The sequence below is a fragment of the Pseudorasbora parva genome, chromosome 2 (assembly GCF_024679245.1).
Source record: "Pseudorasbora parva isolate DD20220531a chromosome 2, ASM2467924v1, whole genome shotgun sequence".
Taxonomy (NCBI): Eukaryota; Metazoa; Chordata; class Actinopteri; order Cypriniformes; family Gobionidae; genus Pseudorasbora; species Pseudorasbora parva.
Window position 1 is genome coordinate 7,567,611 of NC_090173.1, and position 11,483 is coordinate 7,579,093.

The 11,483-nt window shown below is 38.9% G+C and overlaps 1 protein-coding gene across 1 annotated transcript; it reads left to right on the plus strand.

The window, feature by feature from the left end:
• The first annotated feature begins 762 nt into the window (after positions 1–762).
• Positions 763–11,369, plus strand: pick1 (protein interacting with prkca 1). The gene is made up of 13 exons (XM_067455530.1): positions 763–945; positions 1,119–1,226; positions 1,988–2,099; positions 2,275–2,403; positions 3,907–3,973; positions 4,296–4,385; positions 5,317–5,370; positions 5,447–5,509; positions 6,396–6,529; positions 7,766–7,858; positions 7,948–7,998; positions 10,318–10,462; positions 10,534–11,369. The coding sequence occupies exons 2-13, from the start codon at positions 1,186–1,188 to the stop codon at positions 10,785–10,787; spliced, it is 1,233 nt and encodes a 410-aa protein (XP_067311631.1). The 5' UTR covers positions 763–945; positions 1,119–1,185; the 3' UTR covers positions 10,788–11,369.
• Positions 11,370–11,483: the final 114 nt, after the last annotated feature.

Genomic DNA, 11,483 nt, shown 5'->3' on the forward strand with positions numbered 1-11,483 from the left:
AACTATGTTGACTATACAAAATATAAATAATGCAAAGAAAAATATTGGTAACACTTTACAATAAGGTTGTATTAGTTAACATTAGTTAATGCATTAGTTAACAAATGAACTAATATTATAATTAGATTACTAATATTTTGGTAATATTAGCTAATAAAAATCCAGCTGTTCATGGTTTGTTCATGTTAGTTCACAGTGCATTAACTAATGTTAACGAGATTTTAATAATGCATTAGTAAATGTTGAAATTAACATTAACAAAGATAACTATATGCTAAATAAGTGCAGTTCATTATTAGTTAATGTAACTAATGTAGTTAACTAATGAATCTTATTGGTTTTTTTTTTTAATCCTGGGGGGCTGCATGTTATTGTAAACAAATGCTTGCGTTTAACATGTAACAGTCTCTTAATTAAGTGTATATACTTTTAGATTACAATATATGAAGTAGTGCAAAACTGCCTGAATTATATTAATATATATATATATATATATATATGCATATAGGCTACATGGATATTAAAAATACATCATAAATCATAATTTGTACGCAATTGGAAAGCAAGATCTTTAGTGACTGTGGGAATACTTCAAAACTGTGTTGCTTATAAAAGAGAAATGTTTTAAGATTAATGCGACTTAACAATATCTCACTCCTTGTGAAATCAGTAATATTACATCAATCCACTCCATAATATAATATAATATTTTTGCTTCACCCTCCAGTGCAGTAGGAGGCGGAAATGCGCGCGGACGTTACGTTGGGCTTTTCCAGCCTCCATTAAACACCAGCAGAAGAAAAAATAACATCCTGCAGACTGGTGTTCAGACTAAAAAAGCTCAATGTTTATCGAAATATCTTCATAAAATAACACTGAAACATTGTGTCTAAAATTTCACATGCTAGCGGCATCTTTATACTTGAAATATTCATCGACGGAGCGGTAAGAGAGACGCCAGAATGATGTATTAGCGCAAACACCTGTCGCCAACTCATAATAACAACTGCGATAATAACAACAACAACATACAATAATGATAATGAGCAGCATATTGAATATATGTCAGCGCACATGATTTACACCGTGAGTTGTATTAATACTGTTGTGTTATACAGTTTGAGAGGGCGGCATCTGAATGAATGAAGGCAGTTTGATCACACACTGAACACAGAAGAGCTGATCATGTTCACAGACATGGACTATGAGCTCGAAGAGGACAAACTGTGAGTATCATAATTCATAATTTAGTTTTTATATGATGATGTTGTCACATCCTGTGGGCTTTCTACAGTTGTGAAGGAAATAGAGATATTTCTGCAAGTCACAGTTACTGCGCTGCATGTCATCAAATAGTATATTTGAGTCATTCTGTAATATTAGGGGTACATTTCATGTCCGTGAACTCAATTATCAATTTTACCAATTTTTCATTAACTTTTCACTTCAAGCAATGATTTATGTTATATCAGGGGACATTTCTTATTAATTTAATACAAATATCTAACAGAGACCTATCTTTTATCTCGCAAAATATTTTGATCTTCAGATTAGCACTAAAATGCATGTTTCTGAATATATCTCTTATAAATGTTTGTCCAAAAGAATCGTTAAATTATGAGGGGTGTTTTTAAAAGTATTTTGCTCTACATTATATCATCCATTTTGTGTGTGTGTGTGTGTGTCTGAGAAATCAGTGTCAACTGTGTTACTCCCTATAAAAACTCAGCAATGGTTTGTTCCAAAGTCACATCTCCGACATCAAATGATGTCTTTCCTTTTTTTTTGGAGGTAAATTTGAAGACAGTGTGGTAAAATATAACTTATATATTATACATTTTCCCATTGAGAATGGGTAACAGATTTCTTTTTGGGTATCCAGATAGAAATTTGCTGCTCATTCTCAATGGGAAAGTGCGAAAGCAACATCTAGTGTATAAAAAATGAAGATGGACAGTATTTAATGTGGTGTCGTGCTTGTTTCCAGTGGGATTCCCACAGTTCCTGGAACAGTGACTCTGAAGAAAGACTCCCAGAACCTGATTGGGATCAGCATTGGGGGCGGAGCTCAGTTCTGCCCGTGTCTCTACATCGTACAGGTCACATGCTCACTCTCACATCTGCATACAGATGTTTTGAAGATATATTTAGATTTCAATAATACTCAAGTCACTCAAATCTTATTTCTGTGTAGGCGTACTATCTTCATGTCATTAGTTTTGCCCTGTGTGAAGCTGTTGGTCTGATGTGTCGATCTCGTGTGTGTGTGTTCAGGTGTTTGATAACACTCCTGCCGCTCTGGATGGGACTGTGGCCGCCGGAGACGAGATCACTGGGGTCAATGGCAGACCGGTGAAAGGAAAGACTAAAGTGGAGGTGGCCAAGATGATCCAGACGGTGCAGGTACAACAACCTTTAAAATGTCCATTTAATGCCAGGGAAATAGGGGTGTGAACCTACACTGGTCGCACGGTTCGGTTATGATTATCATGTCAACGAATCGGTTCAATTCACTATCACGATTCACTGCATCCTCACGTATACAATTTAGTCAGTCAGTTATATGAACTGAACCTTTCATTTGACCTGCTCAAAGAAAACAGGCGTCTTGAATCTATCAAATAAAACTCAAGTCTGGGCACAGAAGACGACAGGAGCATTTAGAGCAAACACACACGATACTAAAAGTCACTTCAGGAGGTGGTCTGGGTCACATTACAGGCAATGCTGAAGTCTAAATGCATCTGGATGTTGTACCACGAATGTCAATTTAACTCATCCCAACAATACTAAAAAAATAAACGTGTGAGAGCGTGTTATACCCCGATATGACGGCACTATCCAGCACGTATCGGCGCACAAACTACCGCAAATTAAACCGAAAGTAAAGTCGTAGGTGCTGAACACAATCATCTTCGATGATTATCTTCATTAAAGTGCAGAAGCTGAATGATCTGACCCGTGCTGTGGCCTGTGATTGTGAAATTATCTGATGATTAATAAACGCAGCTCATATCTGTTGTTTTCAGGGACGTCAACTCCGTTAAATCTGCGTATAGTGCGGGAACTGAAGATCGGATTTATATCTGTTTTTCAGAGACACGTTTATGCGCCCAAGTGTGAATGAAATAGTTTTGATAAATCAGATAACTTTGATTTACACACAGCACGTGTGTGTGTTCTCCAGGTTCTCCGGGTTGTTCATAAAAGCCAAAATGTCGACTTTTAAAGTAGCTGGAGCATTTTTAATCACTCGCTTCTCAACTCGCTCTGCCATTGTGTGCTACCGCGACAATACACGTGTGTGACAAATAACATTATACGTGACGTCAGTAACATTATAACCGGTTATGGTCTATTACTGAAGCGATACAGAATCGTCCTCGTCTGCATTGCGATACATCGGAGAAGCGATTAATTTCGACAGCCCTACAGTGAAATATTACCGCAATCGCACAGCACACTGCTCTTACTTTTAAATGAGCATTGATGTGGCGACGTCATGTCCGTTCTAGAAGAAATCTGTAGATATCAGTTTAATAACTCAAGCTTTTTGGAAATGTTTTAAGGCTTTGCCGGCTGAAACAACCCGTGATGTTTGAAAAAGATGAATTTTGATTTACATCTAGCTGCAAGTCTTAGTAAAGATTAGGCGGTTGTTAGGTACTAAACTGTGCATATCAATTATTTGTGTTTTTGTCATTATTAACAAATTGTTTGACTTTATACACTCATTCGAGGGCAATCATGTGAAACTTGTACGTGTTATTAAAAGCACTTTTACCGTGTTAGATGCAGGATACGTGATTTAATCATGTGAAAGATCATCTGAACTGAAGTCAAATTACAATGCAGGAATCATAAGAGTGTGTTATGTTTGTGTGTGTGTGTGTGTGTGGTCTGCAGGGTGAAGTCGTGATCCAGTATAATAAACTGCAGGCCGACCCCAAGCAGGGCAAATCTCTGGATATCGGTAAAACTCAAATAAATGTTCATTGTGTTTGAATGGATGCAGACGGGCGTTTGTGTCTATTTAAGCCATTTATAATTTCTTTATTTTTATCCATTTGGATTAATAGATTTGACTCGCCAAAAACATTGTTTAATCAATTGCATTCATAAAACTTTAGCAATGTAAGCAGTCTTTAAAAAAATGTAATCAAATGAAAACATTTATATCAGAATGTCGCATTTTCACGTCAAATAAAGTTTTTTTTTATATGGTTTATTTTATATAGTACTAAAGTTTGTGTGTGTGTATTTTGACAGTAAATGTGTGTTTTTGTGTGTGTCAGTGCTGAAGAAGGTGAAGCATCGTCTGGTGGAGAACATGAGTTCAGGAACCGCAGACGCTCTGGGACTCAGCAGAGCCATTCTGTGCAACGGTCAGACCGTCTCTCTCTCTCTCTCGCTCTCTCTCTCTCTCTCTCGCTCTCTCTCTCTCTCTCTCGCTCTCTCTCTCTCTCTCTCTCTCTCTCTCTCTCTCTCTCTCTCTCTCTCGATCTCTCTCTCTCTCTCTCTCTCGCTCTCTCTCTCTCTCTCTCTCTCTCTCTCTCTCTCTCTCTGTTCACTTTTAAATAAACTCTTACTGGTGATTTTCCCACCCACATGTCGTCCAGGATGTCCAGGTCTTTCTTTCTTCAGTCGAAAAGAAATTAAGGTTTTTGATGGAAGTTACGCTTAACGTAGGTGGAAATACCGAGTCAGTTGCTGCGTTTCCATTACCCTTCAAATTGCGCAAATTGAAATTGTGAATTGAAAATATGCCCAATGGAAACGCGGCAATTTCGCAAATTTTCAAATGGGCAAAACTGCAATGGAAATGTTTTTTTTTTGTTGCATTTACAGGTCAAAAACCATTTGAGTTACCATGCAAATTCAAACATTTCGCTCTTCTCTCTATGCGTCAACCTGGCGCGTAAAAGTCGATCATTCTCTACAGATGACGTTTGTTTGCAGAGAAGACGAGAAAGATTTCTTTATTAAACTCATAAAAGACAATAGGATTACAGTAATACTGGATTCTAAATACAGAAATGCTACATTATCATGAAGACCTTGAAGCAGATCTGACACACACACACACACACACCTCATATCCGTGCCGCTTAAGTAGCCTAAGGGGTTTCCTTGCCATTAATGCTTGGACATTGGACATTCACCTTCCAATAAAAATAATGGCTAGTGTGGTGGATGGGATATTAAGGTTTTCTTTTAGTTCAAGACATTAAACAACACATGCAAACAAATAGTCGTGTGTGTGTGTGTGTGTGTGTGTGTGTGTGTGTGTGTGTGTGTGTGTGTGTGTGTTTTCAGATGGTCTGGTGAAGAGGCTGGAGGAGCTGGAGAAAACGGCTGAACTTTATAAAGGTCGTTTATTCACACTGATGCTGCATTAAACCAGTGGTTTGGCATGGAAATAACCTGAGTGTTTGTGTCTGTTTAGGGCTGATGGAGCACACCAAGAGACTCCTGAGAGCTTTCTATGAGCTCTCTCACACTCACAGAGGTCAGATATCACACACACACAAAACAATGTCTCATTTACAGTGACGGAGAAATCTGTGGTTTAAGGGACTTTACTGATAATGTTAAGAAGAATGAAACTCAATGCAAATGAACAGCAACCTTCACATTATCTGTATCTTGTCAGATTGTGATACTTTAAGAGTTTAAGCATAATTGAAAATAACACAAATTGTAATACAGGAACAAATTGTAAGAGGTTGCATGCAACCAATGGTCATTAATCTGGTTCATCATGGGATGCAGTTTCACTTTCTCCTGAATATTGTGCATTTTATAGACAAGAAAACTAGTTTGCTGTAAAAAATAAATAAAATAATAGTAGACTGGTAATGCATTCAATTTATTAATTAATTAATTAATTTGTATTTATTTATTTAATCAGGGTCAATACACAATAATAATACATAAAATATGTAAAAGTGCACCAGATTTAGCCAACACTGGATCATTTTCTTCTGTAGTCCCTTGGTAGGTTGATGTTTTGGACAAAACAGAAATACTATACCAAGGGGCCTATTGCACAAAACTAGGATAAGGGATTAAGCCGGGATATCTTGGTGATCTTGTCATCTGTATGCTAAATTTAGTACACCGCTGTTGTGTAAACGTACCCTGAAGGCACACTCAGACCAAGAACGATAACGATAATGAAAGATTACGGTATATTAGTGGATAAATTGAGCCACGATCAACCAAGATATCCTGGCTTAATCCCTTATCCGGGTTTTGTACAATAGGCCCCAAGGTGCCTATAAATATGTACAAAATATGGCCTCTAGTTACACAACGCACCAGTAACTTCAGATAATAACCACCGACAGACTCCACCTGTTGTGTGATTGTGATGTTTGTTTGCTCTCTCTCAGCGTTTGGCGACGTGTTTTCCGTCATCGGCGTCCGTGAGCCGCAGGCCGCCGCCAGCGAAGCCTTTGTGAAGTTTGCCGAAGCTCATCGAAACATGGAGAAGTTCGGCATCCAGCTGCTGAAGACCATCAAACCCGTGAGCGATCAATCTGAAACCACTTCATGTTCTTACTGAGACACTTGACTAGATTGGGTAAACCCAGCCTGATCTGCCGGTGATTTGATTTCGCTCTGCAACTCAGTCTGGAAACCTGTACATTAATTTCTCCTGCATCTGTTACACTTTGTGGGAACCAATCACAGACTGGCTTATCCACCTGGCGCGCTATTGGCGGGTTTAACACGATGACGGATAGAGAAGTGATGGGTCGGTACCCGTTGATCACGCCTCTTGTGGTCTGATAGGTCAAATGACCATCCAATTGCGTACAGAGTCATTTGAACTATGCCCTTTGATCACTCTTGTGGTCTGATTGGTTGAAGGACTATCCAATTGCGTACAGAGTCTCTTTGAACTATGTTTGTTGATCACTCCTCTTGTGGTCTGATAGGTCAAATGACCATCCAATTGCGTACAGAGTCATTTGAACTATGCCCTTTGATCACTCCTCTTGTGGTCTGATTGGTTGAAGAACCATCCAATTGCGTTCAGAGTCATTTGAACTATGCCCGTTGATCGCTCCTCTTGTGGTCTGATTGGTTGAAGAACGATCCAATTGTGTTCAGAGTCATTTGAACTATGCCCGTTGATCACTCCTCTTGTGGTCTGATTGGTTGAAGAAGCATCCAGTTGCGTACAGAGTCATTTGAACTGTGCTTGTTGATCACTCCTCTTGTGGTCTGATTGGTTGAAGGACTATCCAATTGCGTACAGAGTCATTTGAACTATGCTCGTTAATCACGCCTCTTGTGGTCTGATTGGTTGAAGGACCATCCAGTTGCGTACAGAGTCATTTGAACTATGCCCGTTGATCACTCCTCTTGTGGTCTGATTGGTTGAAGAACCATCCAATTGCGTTCAGAGTCATTTGAACTATGCCCGTTGATCACTCCTCTTGTGGTCTGATTGGTTGAAGAAGCATCCAATTGCGTTCAGAGTCATTTGAACTATGGCCGTTGATCATGCCTCTTGTGCAGTAGAAAATACAGAACAGACTCCCCAGACTAATGTTTAATCTTAAATTGAGCTTGGTCTGGTAATAACCCGACAAACACTAGACTGTAATAGAGATGAATGTGGAGGAACCTTAATGCACATAGACAAAATATATGGTGTAGAAGAACTAAAGACACAATGCAAACACTGTTTAAAATAAATAATTTAATAAGATAAGCGTTAACTAATAACGCTGTCTGTCTTTCTGTCTGTCAGATGTTGCATGATCTGAACACGTATCTTCACAAGGCCATTCCAGACACCAAACTCACCATCCGCAAATACCTGGACGTCAAGTTTGAGTATCTGGTATGAAAGCAGCCCGAGGATTTGTTCATCATTTAATGATAGAGAGAGGGATTTTACCAGTGTTTTATGGTGATGTGTTTGTGTTTCAGTCGTACTGTCTGAAGGTGAAGGAGATGGACGATGAAGAGTACAGCTGTATCGTAAGTTCACTCACTCCGTCCATTAACTAAACCTTGCGTGAGGGAAGTCATCTGGCAATTTTTCAACTCTTAGTATATTGTTACTGTTTAAACTGCCTTAACCTGTTCAATGATTATAACGTGATTTGGAGTTCAGTTTAATTTAAACTTTGACCCTGACATAGTCACTCTGATCAGAATTTTTCTTAACTCTTTCCCCGCCAAACAGAATTTTGGACCCTAAAGACTTTAGCCTTGACTTGACTTGACCTGGACCTGGACCTGGACCTGGACCACAAAGACTTGAGACTTGACTTGACTTGGACCTCAAAGACTTGACTTGGACTGCAAAGACTTGAGATTTGACTTGACTTGGACCTCAAAGACTTGACTTGACTGGACTTGGACCTTAAACACTTGAGATTTGACTTGACTTGACTTGGACCTCAAAGACTGGACTTGATTTGACTTGACTTGGACCTTAAACACTTGATTGGACTTGACTTGCACCCCAAATATTTGAGACTTGATTTGACTTGACTTGCACCCCAAAGACTTGAGACTTGATTTGCACCCCAAAGACTTTAGACTTGATTTGACTTGACTTGCACCCCAAAGACTTGAGACTTGATTTGACTTGACTTGGACATTAAAGACTTGATTTGTCTTGACGTGGACCCCAAAGACTTTGGACTTGATTTGACTTGACTTGCACCCCAAAGATTTGAGACTTAATTTGACTTGACTTGCACCCCAAAGACTTGACTTGATTTGACTTGACTTGCACCCCAAAGACTTTGGACTTGATTTGACTTGACTTGCACCCCAAAGATTTGAGACTTAATTTGACTTGACTTGCACCCCAAAGACTTGAGACTTGATTTGACTTGACTTGGACCTTAAAGACTTTGGACTTGATTTGACTTGACTTGCACCCCAAAGACTTGAGACTTGATTTGACTTGACTTGGACCTTAAAGACTTTGGACTTGATTTGACTTGACTTGCACCCCAAAGACTTGACACTTGATTTGACTTGACTTGGACCTTAAAGACTTGATTTGACTTGACTTGCACCCCAAAGACTTGAGACTTGACTTGACTTGGACCTCAAAGACCTGAGACTTGATTTGACTTGACTTGTACCTCAAAGACTTTTGACTTGCACCCCAAAGACTTGAAACTTGACTTGACTTGATTTGACATGACTTGTACCTCAAAGACTTGAGACTTGCACCCCAAAGACTTGAAACTTGACTTGACTTGCACCTCAAAGACTTGACTTGACTTGGACCCCAGAGACTTGAGACGAGACTTGACTTAATTTGACTTGACTTGGACCCCAGAGACTTGAGACAAGACTTGACGAGACTTGACTTGACTTGGACTCCAAATGCTTTAGACAAGACTTGACTTTGCTTGACTTGGACCCCAAATACTTTAGACAAGACTTGACTTTACTTTATTTGACTTGAACCTCAAAGACTTGAGACGAGACTAGAACATCAAAGACTTGACTTGGACTTTGACCTCAAAGATTTGAGACTTGACTTGGACCACAGGGACTTGTGAAGATGTCTGTCAGTAATACAGCTCATTGCATGCTTAGACATTCACATTTAGAGAACATAATGATGTGTTGTGTTCCCTTAAATTTGAATGGGCCTTTAAAAAAGATCTTAAATTTACCTTCATAAAATCTGCAGAATCCCTGATGCCATTTAATTTAAAGATGAATTGAAATAAGTAAATAACCCTTAATTCAAATGCACCCTAAGATTTGTAGATGTACTCAATATAGCATTTTTCAGTAATATTGTCATTAAATAAAGCTAGATTTTGCCAGTGTGCCCGGTTATTTTAAATATATATGATTAAAAAAATAATTGTATTACTGTTAATCATGGATAAAAGCTCTATTTTTATGAAATTGAGATTTAGGGCTTGTTATATATGCATATTTAACCCTTGATATAAATATTTAACCCATTTAATTTATAATAAATGTGATTGCATACAAAATATTTCTGCTTGCTACTGTCAATCAGGCGAAAATGATGATGCAGAAAGACTATTGCATATTAAAATATTATATGTATTTTAAAATATATTAACCATTTTTTACATAAATGCATTCTTATATTTGTGTATTGTCTGTATATACAGCTCTGGAAAATATATTATTATTTATATATATTTTTAATATATATTTTACTTCATTGAAACAAATAATGAGAATGACCTCTTTAACTCTCTCTCTCTCTCTCTCTCTCTCGCTCTCTCTCTCTCTCTCTCTCTCTCTCTCTCTCTCTCTCTCTGTATGTGTGTGTGTGTGTGTCAGGCGTTGGGAGACCCGTTGTACCGCGTCAGCACCGGTAACTACGAGTACCGTTTGATCCTGCGCTGTCGACAGGAAGCTCGTGCGCGATTCGCCAAGATGCGAAAGGACGTTTTGGAGAAAATCGAACTCCTGGACCAGAAACACGGTGTGTTGAGTAGGTGGAGACAATAGAGCGCATTACCTGCTTTACTTTAACCCTTTACTCTCCCCCCTCAGTTCAGGACATCGTGTTCCAGCTGCAGCGCTTCGTCTCGGGCATGTCCCGCTATTACGACGACTGCTACGGCGTCCTGAAGGAGGCCGACGTGTTCCCCATCGAGGTGGATCTGTCCCGAACCACCATCAACTACGGTGGACAGAGCCTCTCCTACGAGGATGAGGACGAGGAGGAAGAGGAGACGAGCAGAGGAGGAGAGGAAGACTCTCGGCAGACCGAGAACGGAGCCGAGAAACTCATCGACGACGAGTGAGTGAGCGAATCAGTGAAGGGAAAGCGAATGATCTCACTGTGACAGAAGAGATATTAGGTGTGTTCAATGAAAGATTATATTATATATTCATATTTATATATATATATATGATATTTAATATTACATTTCTATAATGATAAGCTACTCTCGGACAGAAACGGAATCACGGAAGCGCCTGGTTGCCATGTTACTTACTTTAGAATAGAATGTTACGTTTGTTTGCTATGGTGATGGAATTTACACTTTTTAAACATTCTTTTTTGATTGTTTTTTAGTCTTTGCACTCTTTTGTTTCAAAACATTTCAAACGAACGGGACCTAAAAATGTGTGTTTGCACAACTTGTGTGAGTTTCTCTTGCCTCCGAAACACTGGATGAATGTCTTAAAGCTCCAATGATCTGAACATTTCACTGTTTTCTTGTTTGTTTTGGGTTTATTTTATTTAATTCAACTGTGTTATTGTGGTTTATGTGCATCCTGGAAAGATGCAAATGTCTTGACGTTAGGAAAAGCAATTATTTAAACCGGTTTGATAATGAAAAATGCTTTATGTGTGTGTGTGAGTAAAGATATCAATCAGACTTGTTTTATGGACCTTTTCTCATTGAGCGTCTCAGTTTCAGGAATATTTGTGGTGCTTTCCTCCTGAAGGATTCACATTTGTGTGACCGGCAGAAGCTCAGAACCGATGGCTG

Coding starts and splice junctions, on each gene's coding strand:
- pick1 (XM_067455530.1), top strand. CDS start 1,186: ATGTTCACAGACATGGACTATGAGCTCGAAGAGGACAAACT. Junction 2,100..2,274: donor CGTGTCTCTACATCGTACAG/GTCACATGCTCA, acceptor GTGTGTGTTCAG/GTGTTTGATAACACTCCTGC. Junction 5,371..5,446: donor AACGGCTGAACTTTATAAAG/GTCGTTTATTCA, acceptor GTGTCTGTTTAG/GGCTGATGGAGCACACCAAG.